The following is a 25,013-nucleotide window of genomic DNA, read 5'->3' as shown; positions in this document are numbered from 1 at the left end:
CCACCCCTATTATGGAGGTTTAAGTAAAAGAAAAACGTTTTTTTTAAAGTTTTTTCAATGAATTCCACAAGGTTTAACAATCTTTTTGTTTCAATTTGTGGTTTTTGCCGGACATACAGTTGAGTAATAAAAAAATGGAACATAAGGAAGTTCTTGAGTGACATTCTTTGTGATTTTTTTTCTTTCACGACTTTAAGTTTTGTTGTAGTTTTGAGTTTTCCTGAAAATATTTCAACTGTGTCAACTAAAGAAACTTTTTTTTATGCCATTGCTTGTTGAGTCAGTCATGATTAAAATCACCTTTGATCATTGCAGGACTGAAAATGAAAATAACATTTGAACATTTGAGACAAAACAGCGCCCGACAGAACAATGGACTTTTTCTAGTTCAACACTGCAGAAAACTGACAAGAAACTGTTTCCTTCAACTGAGAAAAATCTCTAAACTTAGGAAATTGATGTCACAACAGGATCTGGATCTTATAATCCATGTGTTTGTGTTGTTTAGACTATTGTAACAGTTTATTTTGGTGTCTAAACAAGAAGGTTCTGTCTCGCCTGCAGTTAATACAAATATAATTCTGACCTGCTCTAGTAGAAGAACTCACATTTCTCCGATCCTTAAAAGTCTTCCCAGGCTACCAGTTTCTTTTAGGATCCATTTTAAAATTCTGGTTCTTACTTTCAGGGACTCCTGTGTTTGTCTTATATCTCCTGACCTTTTATAGTATATAGTTTTAACTGTGTATTGTTTTTGTCTGTTAATGCGCTTTGTGACCCTGGTCTAGAAACATCTTTACAAATAACCTTAACTTACTTATTTACTTCAACCCTCGTGCTATCCCAGGGTCAAGGTGACCCGGATTCCTGAAACAAATGTGTTTGTGGTATCTCTTCTGTTGTCTCTGGGTCAAAGTTAACGACCTCCACCCCTACATATGTATTTTTGGAAGCCATAGGGGGGTCCTGAAAATTACACAATACAACAAATCCAACAAAAAATACCAATTTTGTCACTCAAAAACATTTACTTAATCAAATTAATAGCTGAATATTTAACGCAATAATTAGCTCAATACAAGCAACGAATCGCCGGCGACACAACCTGTCAATAAAATGACAAACTTGCGCCAAGACATCATAGAAATACAGAATACTATGGAGAGCAACTCCTAAATACATGGTTGTTTCAGAGATAATCTGGACAGAAAATATGTAAAAATAAACCATAAAAAAACAACTGCAAAGTGTCAACTAAAGAACATTTCATTATTGCCAATTTGTGCTGTGTCAGCGGTAATTTAAAAGTATTTTGTTACGTTAAACAAAAAATAAATGAACTCCGTAGAAGCATTTCACACCTACTTTATCAGTGGACAGAGATCACAGGAGGTCACTGAGCTGTTGAATAAGCGGCAGCAGCCGGGCTAAGCTAGGACAGCAACCAAACATGACACTAAAAATATCAGTGGGATAGAAAAACAAACGTTCCAGGAATGAGCTCGAGGAGTCAGCGCCGCACTTTCAACTTGATCTTCTGTCGGGGACGGACCAGTGCAAGTGTCGGACTAAAGCAACCTCGGTTCACACCTAGGAGACGCCCAATTGGATTACAGTAATGCCTTGCTCTCTGGCACCGCGGACAAATCCTGCTTATCCAGAACATTAACGGAGGATTTTCCAATCAGGGAGTCACAGTTGTTGTCAATCAAACACTGAAAAACCAAAACAAAGGAAGGAAAAATCGCAATGACATTGATTTAGACAAAAAATCATTCATTACATTTTTTTTTTTAATTAGGATTTATTCTGAATTTAATTTATATGTTTTCATGAAATGGTTTTGCATTTATTTCATTTATTTAAAAATTACATTGATAAATATTTTTTAAAGTTAAATTTAAATTGTTTTTTCTTAACTTGAATATTAAATAAATTGCACAGTAAATTAATGATATATCTTATATATATATATATATATATATATATATATATATATATATATATATATATTTTTTTTTTTTTTCAGATTAAATGTGAAATTTATTTATTTTTAAATTAGGATTTAATTCTGAATTTAATTGATATGTTTTCATGAAATGGTTTTGCATTTATTTCATTTATTTAAAAATTACATTGATGAATATTTTTTAAAGTTAAATTTAAATTGTTTTTTCTTAATTTGAATATTAAATAAATTGCACAATAAATTAATGATATATCTTATATATATATATACATATATCATTTTTTTTCAGATTAAATGTGAAATTTAATTTTATGTTTCAAGTCAAAAGAAAAGTACACATCTTAAAATACAGAAATATACAGGCATTAATCAATACATGTACTAAAATACATGAACTGTATATACTTAACAAATTAAACAGGAAAGTAATAATGATGATTTTCCTTTTTAATCCGTCCTCTTAGTGTAAAACAAATATTATTATTTAAAAAAAAAAGTTTAGGTCCAGAATCATGCAATAATAATGATAATAATAATGACTCATTAAAAAAAAAAAAGTATTTTAATTTGGTTTAATCATGAAATAAGTTGATTTAATTGGACATTTTTGCAATTATATAATATTATATATATATACTTTTCTTTCATAACATGCGATCATTGTGAAAAAACATGATCAAGTTACAAATATATATTTATATAGAGAGAGAGGGAGAGGAAATAATTACAGAGACATGAAAGTCAATTTTACCTCAATATACACTTATAATGAATAAGCATTATCTTGCAACAGTTTCCAACCCTGACCCCATCATCAGCGCCTCATATTCCATCATCATATTCCTCATCCTCGTCTTCTCGATGGTGTCCATATTTCACGTGATTATGTGAAAACCATCAAATGTCTTCAACACTCAATTATCGGGTTGGAAAACCCCAATGAATCTCACTTCCCTCTGTGAGTTTTTCTTCCCCGAAGAAGAGTCGTTTCCAGCTTTTCTCGTTCCCACCTGAGGACATAGTTTCCGTGACTGTGAAGCTGGAGACACGCTGTCCAAACAGCACGTGAGCTCCCACACAAAGCAAGTTTGTTTGCTCTGCGAGATGCCTTCAAAGTCGCTAGATCACGGAAATGTTTTCTTAAAAAACGAAGCTGATTATATTGTGGCCGTCGTCGCCGGGCGACCGTGGAACGAGCGGTGCGACGGCGGAACAATGTCTGGACGTTTAATTTTACACTTAAGTTGAGCAAACTGATAGCGGAGCGCTGAGAGATGTGTCTCGTTGCAGGAAAGATCCGTCTTTTAGGGAGTCATTTAGGCACGACAGATGGAATACCATTGAGAAGTGGTCACATTTTCCACCATCACTCACTCTCAGCATCAAGAGGACAGAGATGGAGCCTGGATTCTTAAAAAGCTACCAGCCTTTTCTAATCTCAATTCACTGAAACCTTCACTTTATCTTCAACTGAGAGCGCCACCTACTGAGCAATGAAACTGTTTTCACTAAAACAATAAACATAATGAATGTTAAATGATTCAAATATAGCTGATAAACTCATTTAAAAATCATTATTTTGTCAGATTAAGAAGGTTGGTCAACGCACGTCTACAATCCCGGAAGTCCCCACCTCCCAGGGAGTCGTTGTATTAACAAAGCGGGGCGTGATTATAGCTGGCTGGAGGAGGAGTGAAGCCATTATAACGTCTTAATCTCTTTGCTCTCGTAACCTCTGGTTCGCCCAGATTTGAGATAGGGGGAGAACTTTATAAAGTTTAAAACATGGTCATGATAAGGGACTCACTGCATCTTGGAGAGGAAGACATGTGAGTAAACCAGGAGAGTTGGGTTTTCAAATCATTTGATCTTTAACTTTTTGCTGCTTTTGACATCCATACCTGCAACTAGTATTAATGAAACCTCATGAAACAGCTGATCAGGTATCATGATACAGTGGCTGCACAAATATATCAAATAACAAGCGATATAAATCAATATAAACAAACCATATACACCACATGTAATGGAGAACAAAATATAAAGAATTAAATACAAGTAGACATATTTTATTGTTGTGATTTTGTTACACAGAATTCAGTCAACTTCAATAAAATACAAGTTGACAGAGGTCTGAATATAATTCAATTTTTTTCTTGAAAATTAACTCTTCATTTATTCCAATTATTTGACGACATTGCAAAATAAAACAAATCAAGAGATGAAAAATATAACTCAGGTCTATATAAACAAGACCAACCAATGTCCACTTAATGGAGGTGATGGTTTGATGAAGCTTCATGAAACAGTCATTATTTTCAGAGTCCACTAGATGGCGGCCTCTGCATTATTTTCCTTCGTTTTAAACAACTGTTCTAATTAAACATCATTTGTAAACTGATGGCGCCACCTACTGACCTCTAAACAACATGACACTGTTTCATGAAGCTTCATCAGCACATAACAACTTTAGGGTGTGACCGACCCTCGATTTTTACCTGACAACTGAAGCACAAGACGAACAACACACACGAAATAAGAATCTTATTTTAGAAACAGAAAAATGGATTAATGGGATTTTTAAAAAAGTGTTAATTAATCGCAATTAATCGCACAATTAAACAGCACACCATCCCATCTTCTTCAATTTAAGTCTATTTAAATTTGACTTTTGACCCTCATGTCGTCCAACATGTTATCATGCTTGGAGCTTCTGGCCTCGGGGTCTCTGGGGCTTGAGCCTGGAGAGGAGTTTTTTAGGGAAACATGGGAACACGCAGGCTGTGGTCTGGGAAAGGAAGCAGCCGACCCACTGCGGTTGCGCAATCAAATTAGCCGAAGAGTTGCACTGATATAAACCGGACCAGATCACCACGGAATCCATTTGCACATCCGGTTGTCGCTCCGTCATCACTTTCTCCACTTTCTACCCGAGAAAGGACAACGAACCGAAGGAGGTATGTTTTTTTTTCTTTCTTTTTTGTTTGCTTTTCAAAACAACTACAGTTTGTTCAGTTGATAATTTCAAATTAGTGTCGACGCTGTAACTACTTGTTTTTTACCTCTTTTTTTTTTTTTTTTTTTCTGGAGAAGTTCCCCTCCCAGCATTCCCGGCTCACATCTGTTTTCAGAGTCGGCCTCCCACGAGATAAATTCATTAATTTGTGGGAACGTCCGGGAAGCAGATGGCCAACTTGTCTGTGTCATACAGAAATTGTGGTTTTTCTACTGTTTCCGAGTGTGCGACCGTACCTGAGTTCACGGCTTATAATCACGACGGGTTTGTGTTTTTTAATTAAAAAGGACGAGCAGGTGGGAGTCTCCGGCCCTTTAAATGATGACTCATACAAAGATCTGTTTCAAGGTTGTGAAGCCAATTGTTCTCGCCAACATCATAGCAATAAAATATTCATGATATGAAACAGGAGGACGTGTGGCCAGAATAAACCACTTGATTTGAATTGAAAACCGATGTGCACAACTGCTGTTCTTTGGCCCGGGACGAGAGGGTCTTCAGTTTTCAGGAGTTTAAATATTAGAAACGTGTCCTGGGGTTTGGTTTTAAAGTGAGGGGAAGGGTGGAGTGTGAGGTTTTCACGAGGGATTTGAATCGTTGTCAAGGAAGAGCTGAGCTTTACTGGTCCATCTATGTTGCTTCGTTTATTTGTGGGCACGAGCGAAAAGATAAAGTCAATAGTTCTGGGACAGGCTTGAAGTAGAACAGCTGCTCGGGAACCTTCCAAACTAGTTCAACAGATATGGTGTCTCATTTATTCCTGGCGTTCCAACAAAAAAAAAACTTGAGGACGTGGTTGTGACGTGGTGGAAAGTGAGAAATATAAATATTAAAGTATTTGTTTTCTGATGATACTGTTGTCATTGTAAATTCATTTCCTTTAGCAAATGTATAGAGTGGAGTATACTGACACTTTTGGGATTGTTGGCTCTTTAACAGGATCTGTGATCGTTGCAGGTTATTATGGAATTTACTATATTATGAGTATTAAGGAGGGGTTTGAAAATATATTGAAGAATAAAAATGTATGTATATGTATGTATGTATATATATATATATATATATATATATATATATATATATATATATATATGTATATATATATATATATATACAGTATATACAGTATATACACACATTTTTAATTTTTTTTAACTTGTTTCTTCATTTGGTTTCAATTCTACTCGTGGCCACTAGATGGCAGCATTCAATACATCTTCCGCAGGTAAAGAAACAATGAAATCCAGTGGGATCCCGACAAAGACTGAGGACGAGAGGATACAGTAAACTCCAACTGCTTTTAAAGCTGATGTTTGGACATATTTTTATTATCATTTCTATTGATTAGACCAATTGAGACTGGAACAATCACAAGATGTCACAAATATCGCCTAATATTGTGTTCTAGATATAACGTATTTTAGGCGGGATATATCGCATTGAATTGTATTATGAGTTGAATATATCATATTGATTCCTATTGTAAGCTGGTTAAATAATATCATGTGCTTAATAAATTGTTTTGAATTGTCTCGTGAGCTGAATATATGAGTGTACTCATTTTTAAATAGTGATAAAAACAAGTATCAGGTTTAATTTTAGTAAACACCTAGGGCATGGGTCATAACAGTAGCCCACGATTTTAGTTTCAAATCTGGTGGAGAATAAATGTATTTATTGTAAAGAACCAAGAACAGTTCTTTGATGAAAATCATTTAGCATTCATAATAATTAATATAATAATATATTATAAATCTATTGTTGCTTCCAAGTCTGTATCAAATTGGTAGTTTCCCTCCGGCTCAGTCACTGAGAGTAGCTCACCATTACCAAGGAGCCAGACCATAATAAATGACATGCCTCTATGTCTTGTATTTCTATACAGATGTCGCTGACTCTATGCTTGCTGACCCTTGTCTTCTGCACAGGTGAGCTTGAAACAACGTGAGCATTAGCTTCAATTGTTTGGGCATTTTTTCCTCTTCATTATCTCAGTTTTTGTCTTCCATCTAATTCATTTCTGTTCTACTCTTACTGTAGGTTATTGTTTAGTTGCTTATAACCTCTCTTCTTTAGCGTAGCTTATACACTAGCATCCTAACCATTGTGTTATCTCAGGGTCAAAGGTTACCCGCAACAAACGTGTTTGTTCACAAGGGTACATTCACGACAAAGTCAACAAAAATAAATGTACTTTTCCTCATAAAATGACTTGGGTTATGAACTCAAGATAAAGAAGCTGCTGCAGATATTATATGTATATATAAAGAAACCTAATTGAAATACTCAAAAAAGTTATTATTATTATTTTTTTAATTGAATTTAATATTTATATTAATATTTTATACAGATGAAAATAAAAATATGTTTAGCGTAGTTTTTATTTCTTCTATAGTCAACATTTTATTAAACATCTTGTCTTGTTTCCGACACACGATGAAGACTCGTTGAAAGGAATAGTCCGTCATACTACACAAAAACAACACTAGTAAAACACAAAATTCACAGCACAAGTGTTGGACAGGAAACACTCAACAAGAGTAGATGCTTTTAGCCTTCCGTCTAGTTGCTTCTTGTTCATTCTTTTTTATTCTAGCTCCTGTTAAATCATGTGAATATCACATATTTAACCACGAAATCCAACCCTGCCTGTCGATCTTCAACGAGAGCATGGAGACTAGTGGCTACGATCAAAACTGTCCGTGGCCAACAACAAAGCAGTGAGTACGTTTCTTCACTTCTCATGGTGATGTATGTGTACTCAGTAAAATAATGTACCGTGCATCTTGTTTGTATATAGTTATAAATAGCAATGGCCTCATTTGTTGATGCTTCTCACTACAAACACATTGTTTACATTTCTTGTCTGACGGATGTGAAGCTTCCTGTTGATGAACTGGAGAGTCAGGGTCAAGATGACTTGCGTCAGGGAGTTCAGTTTTTTGAAAGAGGGGGGGTGGGGGGTGTTGCTTTACTACACTGTTATTATCAGTGGGGAATTGTTTGTCTTATTCCAGAGAATTAAAAGTAAAGATTAATTAATTTAAAAAAAAAGCAAAAGAAAACTAAATGACATGACATTTGTGTTTTTCAATTTGAATATGTTTTACATGGTAGTATGTACAGTATATATTAATACATGAAAAAATTATATATATTTTTTTGTTTTAAATGTGTTGACTCTTTAAAAGGGTGCAAAATACAAGACATAAAGGACATTAAGTTACATTTAAAGAATCAAAACAATATGAACTAAGTGCCAAACGAGAGACAGCATCCTGTTCTAAAGCCAGCGACGGAGTGCAAGAAGCTGCATTTCATCGAGTGTCCACTAGATGCTAGCTGCAGAGAGCCTGGAAGACCCGTATGTGCCCAGCATTAATAAAGTATTTACAGCCTGGTTCGAAAATAATTTTGATCTTTTACCATCCTTATTCCATTATCACCATTAATGCTCCCTATATGCTGCGTTTAAATAATTTAAATGGTAATTTTAAGATGTGATCAATACTTTCCATGGGTAACAATCATTGATATCTTCTTGAAGATGTGGACTATCCCACAAAATATCATATCATTTGAGTGTAGGATGAAGAGAAATTGATCATTAAATCATAATATTGTAGCTAGGACTTTGTTTATGATATAAATCAATAATTTTCACAAGTTAATTTTGAATTGATGTGATACTGGCCTGACTACAGTACATCTGATGTTGCTTACAGTCGCACAAGGGGCCGCTCAGGGAGATCCTGTGTTTGCTCAGAGGCGAAAGAAATTAGAGGGAATATTGATCGCCAACATTTCCCTATAAATGACGTTCCCTTTTATCGCTTTTCCTGGATTTTCATTGAAAAAAACATCTTGTTCACTTGATTGAAAAGTGAGAACGTGTCAGCTGGCATCGCTTCGAGTCAAATATGTGGCCTAAATCTTGCGCACAGACACTTGCAGTTTATTTCAAAAAGGAAAGACTTCAAGCTGCAGCTGAGAAACTGGGAGCTTTGCTACAAACAGACCTAAAATATACAACAATTTCTATTGTCGAGGCTTCAATAAAAGAGGGTCGTTACAGACGAGCAGAATTTGGATGTTTTTAAGTGTCATTTTGGACGAAGATAAACAACTGAACTCCAGTCGCTTCATTAAAATGAACATTTTTGTCGATTTTTGGGTGAACTATCCCTTTAAGCTTGTTTTGTAGCAGAAGCTAAAATGCTAACATGCTACATAGACAGGATACACTTTTGCAATTAGATTAGATTTACTTTATTAATCCCTCTGGAGGTATTTTCCTTTAGGAATATCAATTTCCAGTACACAAAAGAGGATAGAAGGTACAGCAAGTTTCATATCAGCAAGAACTAAGTGCAAATAAAAAAGAGCAAAGTGCAAATACATGACAAAGTGCAAATATAAAGAACATAGATCAAAGCAGAAAAACACAAAGATCTTAAAAGGATACAAAGATTAACATAGAATACATCATCCCTTCAGTCTACTCCTGCCCTCAAAATATCAAATCTTAAAGTTGATCCTGAAAGAAACTGGAAGCCAGCGAAGAGTTTTAAGGATCGGAGAAATGTGAGTTCTTCTACTAGAGCAGGTCAGAATTTTTCGCTGCAGAGTTCTGAATCAACTGCAGGCGAGCGTAACATAACGTTTGAATTCTGGGTAAATGAAGACTTTAACAAATATAAGAAAGAAAACTGTCTTTATAAAGTCAATTTCAATGCCACCAGTGACGGGTTCGATTCTTCCTGCCAGGCACAGTGAAGAGCTGAGAGAGAAACGGCAGGAAGACATGTCACATGTTTTTTTATTGGTTTTTCAGTCAAGATAAATGACCTTCTAGTCATGGGAAAGTCAGATCCTTTCTTGGCTCCGCTCGGGCCCGAGTCAAGGCTTCAGCTAATTAGTCATCTTCTAATGAAAAAGTGCGAGACAGTCGCTCCTGGGTTCATGTTTCCAGTTTGGAAAACTTCAACTCGGTGCCACTATTGGAAGACTCCTGCGCTATTTGACTAGAGAAGAAAAAAAAAGAACCTCCCACTGAGTTCAAATGGCGATTTCGGGACAGGCTGTCCGTCAGCGGGAGGAAACCGTCTTGTTGACCAGGCTTGTAGCTGTCAGGCTCCATTCATGCTGGTGGATGCTTTTCTTTTTCCGTGTTAAAAACGACTAACGTGACAAGTGTTCGCCCAGATTTATGAAGGGCAACGGAGAAGATTCATGGCTTCTTCAGCCAGAGGACTGTAAAGAAGAGTCGGTTCTGCTTTATAAAAAAAGTAATTGATCACCAATTCCCTGCCTTTGTTTCTGAGCCAGAAGGTCCTGAGGCCTCATGTACTCAGAAGTGCGTAGATCTTCTACTTACGACTTGTTCGTCCCTTTCCACGCCCTCATTTACATATGTAAATAATATTTAAATGAAGCAGAGTCCATGATTTTTCTCTCCAAACAAATAAAAACATGAATTTAAACTGGTTTAACCGTTTATATTCGTTCATTTAAACATGTCTGACATGGATCACATACTTACATGTAAATAGTAAGTAAGTAAGTAAGTAATATTTATTTATATAGCGCTTTTCGAGACCAGGGTCACAAAGCGCTTAGACAATCAAAACAATACTCAAAAAAGTACATACTTTAAAGATCAAGATAATACTGAGTGCAAATGTTTATATTTTATATATACAGTAATTAGCTTATACTTTATTGACAGACGATCAGGGGCTTATTTGAAACGTCTCAAAATGAGTTTAACAAGAATAAAAGTGTAAATCAGTGACTTAAAGAGTATTGATGATGCAGATGATGAAGATGATGAAGATGATTTGATCAAGTTTCATATGAACGTGTGACGTAACTGCAACACACATGCAAATTCTTATTACATTTATAAAATAAAAACCTTTGAAAGAATGAAAGTGTGTTTATATAGATGTGTTTTTCAAAGAGATCGCTCCGATCACGTGATCACACGGTTTCAGCTGCTTCACTTCTGCAGCTTCACTTTGATTAAATGTTAGTTTTTACAAAAATCGTCAACGCGAATCACTTTCTTTGTTATATTATAAATACAAGCTCATCTTTTTTTTCTTCTAAATAGCACATTAAAATATTAATAATAAAAATGATCGATGTTTTCTTAATAAATACAGCTCATTCATTTGGTGAATGAGAACATATTAATAAGTTTAATAAATTAACTACTGTGTGTTAATTTATGATCAATATTGATTGTCAAACCAGCTGATTCGGGCGGGAATTACGAACGTTGTGCCGCTCTTTTCAGTGTTGATACATATGGACTTTGATGTGGAAAGGTTGCTAAGCCTTTTTTTTTGTGCGTAAAACCCCTTTAGTACACCAGGCCCCTGGTGTTTTTTGGTGCCTGACACTGTTTCCTTCTCTGCAGCATCTACTATGTCCTCAAGGAATGTGTGGACAATTTCGCGTATATGACCCACTGTGGAGGGTTTCCAGTGGACGAGGTTTACCTGGACGTCCACCGCAATTATTTCTCTCTCTGCATCGTCCTCCAAGATCCTCCCCTCTGGACTCTGTACATGATGATCGCGCCCACCGTCGTCTTTACTTTGCTTCTCCCCACGCTTTGCGTTAAACTGACCACCAAAGACTCAGATAGAGTCTTATAGGTTATAGACACCAAATCACTGATGATGGTTCTGATGAAGCTTCATGAAGCAGTGTCATGATCTTCAGAGTCCACTAGATGGATGGCGGTCTCTACACTATTTCCCTTTGTTTTTAATAACTTTCCTATCACTTTTAAACTAATGGCGCCACCTACTGACCTCTAAACAACATGAAGCTTCATCACTATTTGAAACATATAAACGTTAGCATGGCTACAAGCTACATGCTAATACCTTGACCTCCTTTATTTTAGTCTAATCTTCTCTGAAATCATTATTGTTATAATAGTATCTTGTTTTTGTGTTGTTGTTTGTTTTGTTGTGTTCACTTGTTCACTTTAAGTAAATATACTGATAAAATATGAATTGTTATAGCATAACTTATTTAAGAAATATTCACTGCTTCTATTTTTTGTTTTTTTTTCTCAATGTCTTGCATTGTTTGTATTTAATACTGTGTTTGTTTTCATACTTTCCCAGCTTAGGTCAAGTAAAAATGTATACGTTTGCAATAATAAACTGTATTTACTGATGGATGGATTGACTATTCAGGTAGTACGCATTTAATATCAAGAGAATAGAATCTGGAAACAAAACAATAATTCAATAAAAAATATATTTCATCCCATCTTGACATTCTTATCTTTTCTTGTTTTACCCCTTGGGTTATCTCAGGGTCAAAGTGACCCGAAGGCCCGAAAACAAATCTGTTTGTGGTATCCCTTTCTGGCTTCCATAAATACATATGCAGTGGTGGAGGTCGTTCATCTTGATCCAAAGACAACACAATGGATAACACAAACACATGTTTTGGTAGTGATGGTCTGATGAAGCTCATGAAACAGTGGCATTATTTTCAGAGTCCACTAGATGGCGTCTCTCTACTATTATCCTTTATTTTGAAGAACTGTTCTAATGAAACATCATTTTTAAACAACATGGCACTGTTTCATGAAGCTTCACCAACACATCACTACAGTACAGATGGTGGATATGACTTTTCAGGAGAAACACACAAATCCAGACCAAGAAACACTATTTTATAAAAAATATTGATTAAAAAAATAATTATGCATTTAATATCAAGAGCGTAGAATCTGAAATCTTAACATTAATCTAATTAAACGACCTTCATGTCTTCCATAAAAACAAATGCAGTGGTGGAGGTCGTTTACCTTGACCCAGAGACAACCCAAGGGATACCACAAACATGTATTTTCAGGCCTTTGGGTCACCTTGACCCAGAGACAACAGATGGGATACCCCAAACACATTTGTTTTCTGGCCTTCTGGTCACCTTGACACAGAGACAACAGAAGGGATACCATAAACAAAATTTGGTAAAGTATAAATGACTACATTGGAATAGAATCACTTATTTAAGAAATATTCAACTCATTTTTGTTTTGAATGTTTTGTCTTGTTTGTATTTCATGCTACATTTGTGTTCATGTTTCCTCAACCTTTGGCGAATAAAATGAAAATGTCTTAAAAAAAAAAGCCTGTATCTGCACCGATGGATGTCATATTTAAGAAATCAAATAAAAACATACATTATAATAACGCAAAGACTTGACGTTCTTATCTTTTTATCTATTATTAAAAAAAATACCAATTTAAAAACAGTCTGATACTGAACATTTTATTTCTCTAAAACCTTGAGATGCCAGTGGGTGGTCTTCCCTCGGACCACACATGTAGAAGTCAAAGACAAGAGTCTTCAAAAACATTCCCTAATTCAATATTCTTCAACTTCAACAGGAATTCCGAGCTCAAATATTGTTCAACAACTAAATAAATGAATGAAGAAAACTTTTGCAAAACAGGTTTAACGTTGAGCTAAGAGGGTCATTCAGAGGTTGTGTTCGGCCCCCGGGGGCCTCAATGTCTCGATCATAGAGAGAGAAAGTTGTTGGACCCACGCAGAGAAAAGTTGATCGGTCACCTATTAACCAAAGAATAAAACACTTGACATCAAAGAATCATTTTCCCTGAAGCAAACTCACTTGACCTGCTTTGTGAAGTCACAGCATTTCTTGGTAACTTTGGTCACAAACTACACAGAAATATTTGCTGATCGAAGGTCGTTTTTCCTCGGAGTTTAGATTCTTGCTCGACCCGGGAATACCGTATAGACCACGTTTACTGAAAGTATCATATGTTTATTCATTCACTATTGTCCTGCCAGTGAGTACAATTATACTTATATTGGATTCTCGTAATTATTTTTAGGAATTATTTCATTTTTACTATTTATCTTTACTTTCTTTACCTCCTTCATTACATACCATTTTATACATTTAACATATATATTTTTAAAAATCGAAATGTATCTAATAATACTACTACTTTTACTAATCATACTTATTCTACTAATTCTACTATCACTTATACTTGTACTTTTTCTACTTATTCTACTAATACTTTTACTACCAATTCTACTTTTACCTTTACTGCGAATTTTACTACTAATTCTATTACTTTTTCTATTACTTCTAATACTAATTGTACTACTAATTGTACTACTTATACTACTACTAATACTACATATACTTTTACTACTAATTGTACAACTAATTCTACCACTACTTCTACAACTTCTACTTCTACTTCTACTACTACTACTACTATTAAATTGACTATTAATTCTACAACTGCTTCTACTTTTTATTTTTTTTACTACTTATTGTACTACTAGTTGTACTATTGCTTCTACTTCTACTTCTACTACTAATTCTACTTATACTTTTACTACTAATTGTACAACTATTTGTACTACTGCTTCTACTACTAGTTCTACTACTGCTTCTACAACTTATACTTATTCTCCTAATTCTACTACTAATTGTACAACTAATTGTACTATTAATTCTACTACTGCTTCTACTACTTATACTTATACAACTAATTCTACTTACACTTTTATTAAAAATTGTACTAATAATTCTACTACTGCTTCTACTACTCATACTACTACTAATTCTACTACTACTTCTACGACTAATTCTATTTATTCAACTTCTACTTTTATTTTTACTTCTTCTACTACTACCTCTATTTCAACTTTTCTTTTTTTTTCCCTCTTTTCTTTTTTTTCTTTTTCTTTCTCTCCTTAACTTTTTTCAGTTAATTTCAATGTTATCCACTCATTTTTACTTTGAATACTAGTAAAATACTTCCAAGCAGATTTACAGATTCAGCAGACTCAGCATTCACACTGCATTCTCTTGTGAGATAAACTTCAACCCCAGTAGAAATTGAGATGTTGGTCCAATAAGCCAATAAACAATGTAAAATAAACAACATTAATTAAACCTTTTTAACTTTCATTGGCGCAAAAATTGCAAGAAAAGGTTTGTATAAACTACATCAGTAACGTCTGTGAACGAACTAGCAAACACATACACCATAAAGCAACTTTTGAAAATATCACTTCAATGCATCTCAGAGTTTATATTTTATTTATTTATAGAACAACAATTTGGAAATTTTCCACACTGGTTTCCATGGCGACAGTCCACAGTTTTGAACTCATACAACTTTACATGACAGGGGTCACCAAATGAATATAACATTGGTTAGTAAAATGACGAAAAAGAGACAATAACGTGGTTTGTAACGGTTCCGTATTTTACAAGTGAGGAATGTAGAGAACCACAGTCAATAAATACTTTGTACAAATCTTTATATTTATGTACAGTAGGCTGAAAATAAATCTATATCATCGTGTATGTTTCAGAGCTGTGTGTTCCGCTGCCATCATCAATTAATTGTACCTGTCCTCAGTTTTCGACCCTAAATATTACCTTTTTTTCAATGCCTGAATGAGAAAATACATTAAAATTAAGGATTAAAATCTCGCAGGAAAACAAATCACACTGCGTCACAGAAATTTGGAGCTGAACTAATCCACGGAACTGTTGACAAGGATAATTTAAGTCAAAGAGCAGATACTTTTGTGTAGAAATTTATAATTTTACTGCATCTTGTTTCAAATCAAAGCAATAAAATGAATAAACTTTTCTTGTATTTGACTGTAAAACACAAAATTCCCATCTAAAGTTTTCAGGAATCCAAAGAGAATTTGCATAAAAAAAACACTTTTTTTAAGAGAGAGACACCAAATTATGAGCAATTTTGATAGATTCGCTACATCTTGTGACAGTTTTGCCGTGAAATATTCAATCAGCTGTTTTGGCGCGAATAAATCTGGAGTACTTTTGGACTTTAGTTTTTCTTTCCCATTTTTTTTCAGCGAATGGATCGAACCGACAACTTAGAAAAATAAGGTTAAAAGCGTTTTTTTTAATAACTTGTACATCTCAGGTCACAGTGGACTGGCATGTATTTACATCGCACAACACCAGCTTTCATACGTCAGGTTTTGTGGGGGAAACGGCAAAAAGGAGCTGGAAATGTTAGCCGCCCAAAAATTTCCAGTTGAAGTTCTCAACGCGAGCGTCTCTCTGAGGAGGTCAAAAGGTTGTTACACTAACAGAGGCAGTGATTCGAGGACAATCTCTGGTTAATTTCATTCAATAAAATACAATTATGACTATAAATATTTTTGGAATTAACTCTTCGCAACACAACTTTGAAGACAGTGAAGGCTACATCCACATGATTGCACTTTGATTTAAAACGTAAAAGGTTAAGACCGATTTTGAGTGACGAATCTGTGTCAAACACCATAAGGAAAAAGATTGTCATAGCAATTGAGCCTTCGTCATTTCTTCCAAACCTAATTGTAGTGAAAGTTACAACTTTCCACTAAAGCAACAAGTCAGATGGATTTGACCAGGAAAAAGACCTTTGGTTGGGGCGAATGAATCACGGAATAAAGTCAAAAAATGTTCTCAAACTTTTAACTCCACTTTCCGTGCAGACTGGATCTGAGTCGCTCAGACTCATGACCGGGTTTAACTTTCACAATAGCAGGATACAGCGTTTTTACTTGTTTGCGAGAGAATAAAAGCTTGAAATGCTTTCATGTATTTTTGTTTTTCTAACTTATTTTATGTTGTCAAAAATTCTAAGAAAGAAAATATTATTATTTTCTTTTTATCATTATTATTTATTGACATCAAATAATCGATGTCAAATGGTCAAAATTCAAACTGAAAATCTGTATTTTATTTTTTTACGTTTTAATTGTTGTTTTTTATTTCAATATATATATGTTTTGTAATTGATCATGACTCATACTCTTCAAATATTTGCTTAATTAAAAATAAAATAAAAACTAATTATCAAAATACTTGTTTTTAATAAGTTTTAATGTAATAAAAACTAGTAGTCATTGGTTTTAAGTATGTTAAAATGTGTATAGGTTGTAAAATATTGTGATAAATCACAGAAACAACTCTAACAAATAATATTCTTAAATGAATTATAACTAGTGATGGTCTGATGAAGCTTCATGAAACACTGTCATGTTGTTCGGAGATCAGTAGGTGGCACCATCAGTTTAAAAAGGATCTTTCATTAGAACAGTTGTTCAAAACAAAGCAATATAGCCCAGGGACTAATGGACTCTGAAAATAATGACACTGCTTCATGAAGCTTCATCAGACCATCAAGCTGACAAAACGACTGAACTCTCAGGATTGTCACATTTTAAATCCAAGTGCATCAGTGTGGATGTAGCCGTGGTTGAAGAGGTCACTAACAACATTGCACGTTTGCCCAGACCCTGAAGAGCAATTAAAGGGATGGTAGGTGGGCTGGTTGTATTTACATGGTTACGTTGGGGACATTCAAAAGACTGTCCTGCAGACATACGGGGAAGGCAGCTCTTTTAAATAACCAGCCGACAGGCCAGACTGTGCTCTTTGAACTGTACAGAAATTATCCATATTGTACACGTTTGTGGAATGTCTTTGCCACCGTAACCCTGCAGCCTCAGGTGTGGGAGGAGGAGTTTGTCGGCTCTAGACGAGCATGTGGATCTCGTTGTACTCGTCTCGGCCGTCCTCGTCGAAGTTGGGAGAATCTTCGTCGCAGTCGAGCTGCGAAACAAAGAAAAAGTTAATGGAGCAAGTATTTGTGGTCCTTGTTAAGCCCAGCCCACTGAAAACAGTTTTCTGGAGATTCAATCTTGTTTACCATAACCACACCCACTTTGTTGTGATTGGTCAAGCCCAGAAGTCTTCACCTCCAAGGGACTTGTTGTGTTAACAAAGCTCTACACTATTTTCCTTTGCTTTGAACAACTGTGCTAATAAAACATCACATTATTTTTAAACTGATGGCGCCACCTACTGACCTCTAAACAACACTGTTTCATGAAGCTTCATCAGACCATCACTACAATTCAGGGGTCATTTACATGAATATGCATGTTTTCTATCTCTATATTACGCATAAACAAGCAATAGTGGTCATAAGGTTGGAACCAGAGAAAAAACCTTCAACTGGATGTAAAAGAAATGGGTTGATGGCATAAAACCAACCAGCTTCTTTTTTTTTTTTTAAGGTAATTCTCCCACCTTCTTCCTCTTCTTCATCTTGCAGCATAAGTCCACCTCCTCCTCCTTAACCTAACCTGGTGTCCTCTCTACTTAAACAGGAACTGTTCTTTTTGTTCTGTTCTTATTTTCCTCTTTGACTTCTTCATTTACTTTAAAATACCAGTTTTCCAAACTGTTTTGTCAAACTTTCAGATATATCCATTCCTTGACCTCACTAGTCACTCCAGTTCAGCATTTTTTACCATCAACAGATCACACAAAAAGGTAGATTCCCGTTATCCTGAATGCTCATCTCAAACCCTCCACCTACCGCTTGGAGTTCCCGTTCCTCAAAGATCCTGGATAGGACGAGACGGCGGAGTGGCACCGTCATGATGAGGATGAAGGGGAATGCCAACGAGGCCACCGTCGATTTCACAACCCACAGGGCCACAATGCACGCCAGCTGGATGATGGTGAACATGTTCATCCGCCATGTTTTCACCTGTAATGAAAAAAAATATATATATTTTGAAGACGTTCCTTCACATTAGCTGCAATAGATTATTATTGACTTGCATTTAGCTCCATCTGGTGGTCTCTGTAAGGCTATGACCAACTGATGTCTGAATCTAATTTCTTTAATTTGACACACATGACCTTTGCCTCACCTTGGTGACGTATATGTGGTCCGGGTGGTGCTTGGCGGGAGTGACCATCAGAGTGATGCGTTCATAGAGCTGAATCCCGGTCAACGAAGTGACGCCCATGTAGAGGAAAATGCCAAACAGCACGGCCAGTGGGATGAGACGCAGGACATCGGTCATGACGATAGACAGACCTGCAGACACAGGAGTCGAGGTTTTTGATGTTCAAGACGCATTATGGTGTGAGGGTCAAGAATGTCTTAAGATGTTTCTTGAAGGAGTCAGTAGATCATCAAACACAGAGGGAGATCGTTCCAAAGCTTAGGAACAACAGCCTGGAAGGATCTCTCTCCTCTGTGGGTGTAAGTCTGGATCAGATCACGGATGGAAGGTCTGACCATGAATAGATCTGAAAGTAAGAACCAGAATTTTAAAGTTGATCCTGAAAGAAACTGGCAGCCAGTGAAGAGTTTTAAGGAGAAATGTGAGTTATTCTACTAGAGCGGCTCAGAATTCTCTCTGCAGAGTTCTGAATCAACTGCAGGCGAGACAGATGATGCTCCTATTCGATGAAGTGAAGGGATTAAGCCAAGTTTCTCATTTCTTGAACGCTTTGATGAGTAGATCAGTCCTTAGATTTGGGTGGCCTTTGACCCCGAATATGGTTGGAATGTTTCAAAAATATAAACAAGTTATCTAATTGTATTCTTTAAATTAAGGTAGGAGAGTAGGTAAAGTTGTTGCTCACCAACAAGTACAGCCACGAAGAGCCCAGTCAACCGCTGTTCTTTCACTTCCTGGATCATGGGTTTCTCCCCCGGTGCTGTAGCTTTGCTCATCACGGTGAGGGCGTTGACGTGAGTTACTGACCGCACGGTAGCGGCCGTCAGCCATGGCAACCCAAAGAGCGGACATATGGAACCCAGAACTACAATGAGTAGAAGGTCCAAGTGGAAACCAGAGCCTTTCACCAGGCGACGCTCCTTCTTGCTAACAATCAGCCTGGAGATGGACAGAAAAAAATTGTTAAAAGGGGTTTGAAACGAGCCAAGGTTAGTCACTGGTGTGTGTACGCACGAAGTGATCTGAGTCTCCATGAAGATGAGGATGAAGACCAGCAGGGCAGGAACCACCGAAGCCCCCATCATCCAAGTAGGAAAAGGCTGCTTGTCACCAAAAGGGCTGATGAACCAACCTCTTTTGTCAGGGGACGTGACGGAAAACCCAGATGGCACGTTGAGTTTCTTGAGGAAGAATATTGAGATTTTAATATTTTAACCGAAAAGATTTACAAGATCATTGGTAAGTTTACCTGTGTGTAGGTGTCAGGAATAGAGTAGTCCACCAACACAGAGACTAAAAGAGAAATAGGGATACCAAAGTCCCCGATGATTCTTCTGGCCTGGGAGATGAACATGATAAGAAATATACAATGAAAACTGTTTCTTTGTACTTACATTTTGGATTTTTTTACCTACCAAAAATGACTATTTCAAATGGTCATGCTTTTCTTTGTATTTAACTTAAGTGATTCTCGTAATTGCCGTTAGCTAAAGTTCTAGAAGTAGTTTTTAATGGGTTCAATTTTGGAATTTAGTTTTTACCTTGCCACCTAAAAATCGACTGTTTCGTAGTTTCCTCAGGAAGAAAGCAGTAAAGAAAGTTCCGATCATCAGGACGAAAGAGAGAAGAGCTGTGTTGGGTTGGTTGAGGACATCGTGAAGGTAAGAAGATGGCGTTGGGTCAATAGGGTACCAGGACAACAGCGGGTGCTCTTTAAACACCTAGAAAGATTTAAGCGGGTCAGTTTCACTCCTGGAACAAGTCAGAGTTTATTTCTTAACCTTGAAGAGTTTGGAAAAGGTCTCATAGATGAAGATGAGGGAGATGAGAAAGGCGAATATCTCCTGAGTGAAGGGCGAGATATAGCGGACCATGAAGCTGCCTTCTGCTGCAACTATCACCAGTACAATGACGATAAGCCAGAACCCAATCCACACCCGACCCGTGAGGTATTCAAAGTTCTGAGCCTGGCAGAACTGACGGAGAAAAACAGAGAGTCTCAGAAATCTGGCAAGAAAACCATTATCAAATCAATGTTTACCTTGTAATAGGCTTCTTCAAACACAAGTAAAGGTCCTGAAAAGCCAATGATGAGAAGAGGTTGACCTGCTAGCAAAGAGAAAATAACACCAAGTGTTGCAGTGGAGACGATGAGTTCAGTCACTCCCATCAAGCCTTCTGTTTTCTCGCCTGCGATTAAAAGGAATAGATTGACATTTACTACAAGACTATAATGGACATCCCGGAGCATCTGTGGGTTGGTTCTGACCCAGGAGGCCTCCAAAGGTTATAGTCGGAGACAGAGCTGCGAAGTAGATGAAGATGACGGCCGCGACGCACTGCATGTCCAGCGAGTCCTTCAGGTCGCTGATGTAATGTGGGTAACGCCGGCGGATATCGTGGATCAACCCTCCGAACGGAATCCCAGACCGCTTTAACGGATCTACTTCCTGATCTGTGGTTTCCTCCTCTTCTGGAGTCACATCTGGAGGGATGGGACAAGGAATAAAGGTTTTAGGAGTGAAAACCGCTGCTTGATAATCCTTAAAACTGATGTTCATTTGAACAACTTTAGTTCTTATTCATGGATCGAAAGAGCTTCTTACGAAATACAAATGAAAGGGTCACCTTTTTGGTCGACCACCATTCCAGGGACAGACACATGCTTCTTCAGCTCGCGCTCCTTCCTCTTGCGCATCATCTGCTTCTGGAAGTCGGCGACCGTCTTCAGCAGGTCTTTACCCTCAATGTCCGATGGCGGGATGACGATACTGTAATCCAGGAACTCGTTGATCCCATTCAGGAGGTCCTGTCTGTCGTCAGCAAAGTACGCCACCTCGTGGAAGTTCTGCAGAATGAATGAGAAGATTCCACTATGTTAATCAAAATAACTGACCTCAATAAACATATTCAACAAAGTTACGTCGACTGGCTTATTGGATTACTGAGGCAGCTGATGGATACAGACCAGACAACTGGTGAGCAGCTGAGGCTGTTGCAAAAACTTGAAGTTCTTTTAGTTTTTGGAAAATTTGATTGATCGGCCTTAAAAAGAATCCAGTTTGGGTGACTAAGGCACCCTTTGAGTACCTCGACTTGAAGACCCAGGAGACATTGAAGATACTTTTTGGTACAGGGAATGCCTCTGTATTATCCCTGTAGAGCTGCAAGAGGTTTCTGGGGAGCAGTAAGTCTTGGCCATTTTGCACCAGCTACAACAAAGTAGGTTTGTATTCCTCATTACATCTGTTTTAACAGGAAGTTTTACTAGGGACTAGTTAGATACCACAGTAAAGACTTTAGGGATCCTTAACTTGTTTTCAAGCAATCCTTGTGACTGCAGTGTAAATAAAAATCTACCTTATCCGACATGAGTGTTGAGAAGGACCGTCCGATCTCATGATAATCCATGTTGGTCTGACTCGGACCCAGGAGGACGAACAGGAAGCGGACAGGAACAGGGATCTCCAACACTGACTCCAAAAGCACTGCCTCGTTCAGACGCACGAACGCCATCGCCGGCTGCTCGAGAAACTCGACACAACCTGTAAGCAGACTCGTAATTAATGTTCCTGATATGCCAGCGTTGTGGTTTTGTGTCTAAGCCTCACATTCCTTAACGCTCTTAAAATCTACAGGAAAAAAAAAACAGCTGAGCAACATTATGTTACCAGCTGGGTAACATAACATGCCAGAACACATCAAATTGCTTTTTATTGACCTGCTTTACAAATCAAAAGGTGTTTTACGTGCTTCAAGTGAATCGAGCGCACAATTGCGTGTACTTACCCACTAATACAATCACAGCTTCAGCATCTTTGGGAATCTTGGCGAGGAGTTTCATGGATCTGGCTGCAGCTGGATGGCTGTCAGGAGGCAGTGGGTGGAGGGATTTCTTGGAGAAAGGACAATAAATGGATTAATCGCACAGAAATGTGAAATCAGTGCATGAGTATGTAGCAAAACGGAGCCTTTTCAAGTGGCTTTGAAAGTCATCGCTGAATGATTCTTTATGTTTTGAGCCGATTTTGTTAATGGGCTGTTTTTTAACGCGCCGACGTTTGACACATCAAGGAGGTTTTTACACCTCATACACTAGAAAGTTTCAGCAAGCCAGCTATGAATATAATGTGACCCATGTGCTGGAGTCTGGTTGGTGTTCAAGGAACTTGAGCGCCGCCACATTTGGCGTAAAGAACAAAATGCTAGAATCCGATCACACAAAAAAAAGTCATTAAATAAATGAGGTCTTGCAGTTCCAGTGGGAATTTTCAACTTTCTTTTCCATCAACCTTTATTGAAAGTGCTTTTGAGCGGTCATGTAGGGATGTTGCATGGTCAGCAGGACTGCTCCTCAATTCTACTGAACATGCAAAGATAGATGGCAACCATACTGCAAGCCAGAGATTTTCACTTTTCCCAGTCTCTCCCTGTTCTCTGCAATTACCATTGACGTCGATATTTTGGGAAATAATGGTTTGGTGGTCAACACCGTCCTCATCCTGACATAATCCCTCATCCAATCGCATCCAAGAGCAAGGCATGGCCAGGCCTTAAAATATACCCACCCCGTTATTCTAATTGAGGTAGATTTAATCTGACTGTGTCGTGTCATTTTAATGGGAATCAATAGGTACTAAAAGGAGGTAAAACCGCCTCAGATCTTTAATTGGTTTAGGTCTGGTAACACCTCTGATATCAGAAATGTTGGTCCAATTTTGCCGATCTCACTCCTCAAATAACCTTAACCAACTCCCCAAAATAGCCAACATTATCCAACGACCAAACTCAAAATCCCCAGAAAGAGATCAGCAGAAGTCAGAAGGAAGGATTTGAAGTCTTTGACTCACAAACAGGGTGACAAACACGTCTTGTTTGGGGTCGTACACTCCTTTGCCGTCCTGTAGTTCCTCAGGTTCCTCGACCACCAACGGCAGGTTTGAGTCTTGCACGTGGTTGTGATTGAGGCTGCCATGAAGACTGCTGGCCGAGTGGTGGCGATGGAATCTGTGTTTTAGGTCACTTGGATGGCTGTAAATGGAGAGAAAAAAAAAGATTAATAAGCTCATCTCGCTTGCTTTTTCCTGAGGTATGAACTGGTATGTGTTTTGACCTGTGTCATATTTTCCTCGTATCATGAATACAATATTTCCAGCTTAGGTATATAGTCTTGTTGACGCCTGTGTGTAGACAGTTCTCACCAAAAAAAAGGAGGATCTGAGTCACATCTGTTAATAAAACAGCTTCATTAGTCCAATGGTGACATCAGCTCTATGATTAGTCCAAATAAAGGGAGGAGGTGTAAAATGTGCTCAAGATGTTTCCTGTGGATCTCTGAAGAAAGAGCAGTTACTCGGACCCCAGCAGCGACTGATGGTCTCCAGCTTGTAAATCTGATGACCCTAATGACAGAGCTGTGTTCTTTCCTGTCGGAAGTGGACAATGAAAGGTTCGGCGATGACTCCAGGGGCGTGTTGATTGTGATTTTTGAATGATTAACTGTTTCAGTAACACACCTCCAACCCAAAAAAGAAAATGATTAAAAAATACAGGTGATAAAATATTAAATAATTTCACAAAAGCTGGTTGGTGCTCTCTAGTGGGGTCCCTGGTTGCCAAGGGGCTCTATGTGGTCGCTTAATTCGAAAATTCCTTTGGCAGATTCTGTTTAGGTACAAAATGGTAGCTCGACAAATATAGCATTTGAAATTAGCACATGAGTGGGTTATATCTTACTAATTAAAGTAAATTAAAAAATAAAAATGACATAGAAGACACTAAATTTCAACTCCCTTTTAGTACGGTGACAAATTGCTTTCCGTTGTACTAATAGAAATACTTGGGTTGCTAAAAGATAGATGAATATACCTAAAATAACCACCTACATATTGGTAAAAGTATTTTGTCCATAGTCAGGGGACATCTGTAGGCATTTGAAATGATGTACCGATTACTCAAATACATATGAATAAATGTATTATTGTATGTTTTTTTTCTTAATTTAATGTAAATGAAAAATAACGATTTTTGTAAGACACATTATATTCCGTCATTCTTTATGTCCTACTACGAATGTATCACATCGAGGATCCTTTAATATTTCCAAGGATGTTTTCGTGTCACCCCATGTGTACATTAATAGCCCTTGTCGCATGGAGAGTGTGTCCAACTGTGATGGGGTCACGGGTCAGGCATTGCAAGATT

At 37.2% G+C, this 25,013-nt stretch overlaps 2 protein-coding genes across 2 annotated transcripts in view; one reads left to right on the top strand and one right to left on the bottom strand.

Annotated features, from left to right (window-relative positions):
• Positions 1-4,803: 4,803 nt before the first annotated feature.
• Positions 4,804-13,158, top strand: LOC148068192 (receptor activity-modifying protein 1). Its single transcript, XM_087804096.1, has 4 exons — positions 4,804-4,926; positions 6,871-6,913; positions 7,582-7,705; positions 11,410-13,158. Exons 2-4 carry the CDS (start codon positions 6,871-6,873, stop codon positions 11,648-11,650), a joined length of 408 nt encoding a protein of 135 aa, XP_087660222.1. The 5' UTR covers positions 4,804-4,926; the 3' UTR covers positions 11,651-13,158.
• A 1,936-nt stretch (positions 13,159-15,094) lies between these two features.
• The window catches only part of slc4a3 (solute carrier family 4 member 3), a 34,727-nt gene continuing 24,808 nt past the window's right edge, over positions 15,095-25,013 (bottom strand). The window contains exons 10-23 of the mRNA XM_087804825.1: positions 23,660-23,840; positions 22,599-22,704; positions 22,170-22,354; positions 21,438-21,657; positions 21,079-21,294; positions 20,851-20,999; positions 20,591-20,785; positions 20,351-20,530; positions 20,059-20,148; positions 19,824-19,990; positions 19,495-19,748; positions 18,771-18,940; positions 18,431-18,604; positions 15,095-17,658 (exon numbers count right to left, since the gene is read on the bottom strand). Coding sequence (XP_087660951.1) covers positions 17,581-17,658; positions 18,431-18,604; positions 18,771-18,940; positions 19,495-19,748; positions 19,824-19,990; positions 20,059-20,148; positions 20,351-20,530; positions 20,591-20,785; positions 20,851-20,999; positions 21,079-21,294; positions 21,438-21,657; positions 22,170-22,354; positions 22,599-22,704; positions 23,660-23,840 — 2,365 coding nt within the window. The 3' untranslated portion in view covers positions 15,095-17,580. The remainder of the gene's footprint in view (positions 17,659-18,430; positions 18,605-18,770; positions 18,941-19,494; positions 19,749-19,823; positions 19,991-20,058; positions 20,149-20,350; positions 20,531-20,590; positions 20,786-20,850; positions 21,000-21,078; positions 21,295-21,437; positions 21,658-22,169; positions 22,355-22,598; positions 22,705-23,659; positions 23,841-25,013) is intronic.

This window comes from Callionymus lyra, chromosome 12 (genome assembly GCF_982586985.1).
Source record: "Callionymus lyra chromosome 12, fCalLyr1.hap1.1, whole genome shotgun sequence".
NCBI classification, from domain to species: Eukaryota; Metazoa; Chordata; class Actinopteri; order Syngnathiformes; family Callionymidae; genus Callionymus; species Callionymus lyra.
Note: the sequence above shows the minus strand (reverse complement) of the source record. Positions and strands in the feature narration are given on the sequence as shown.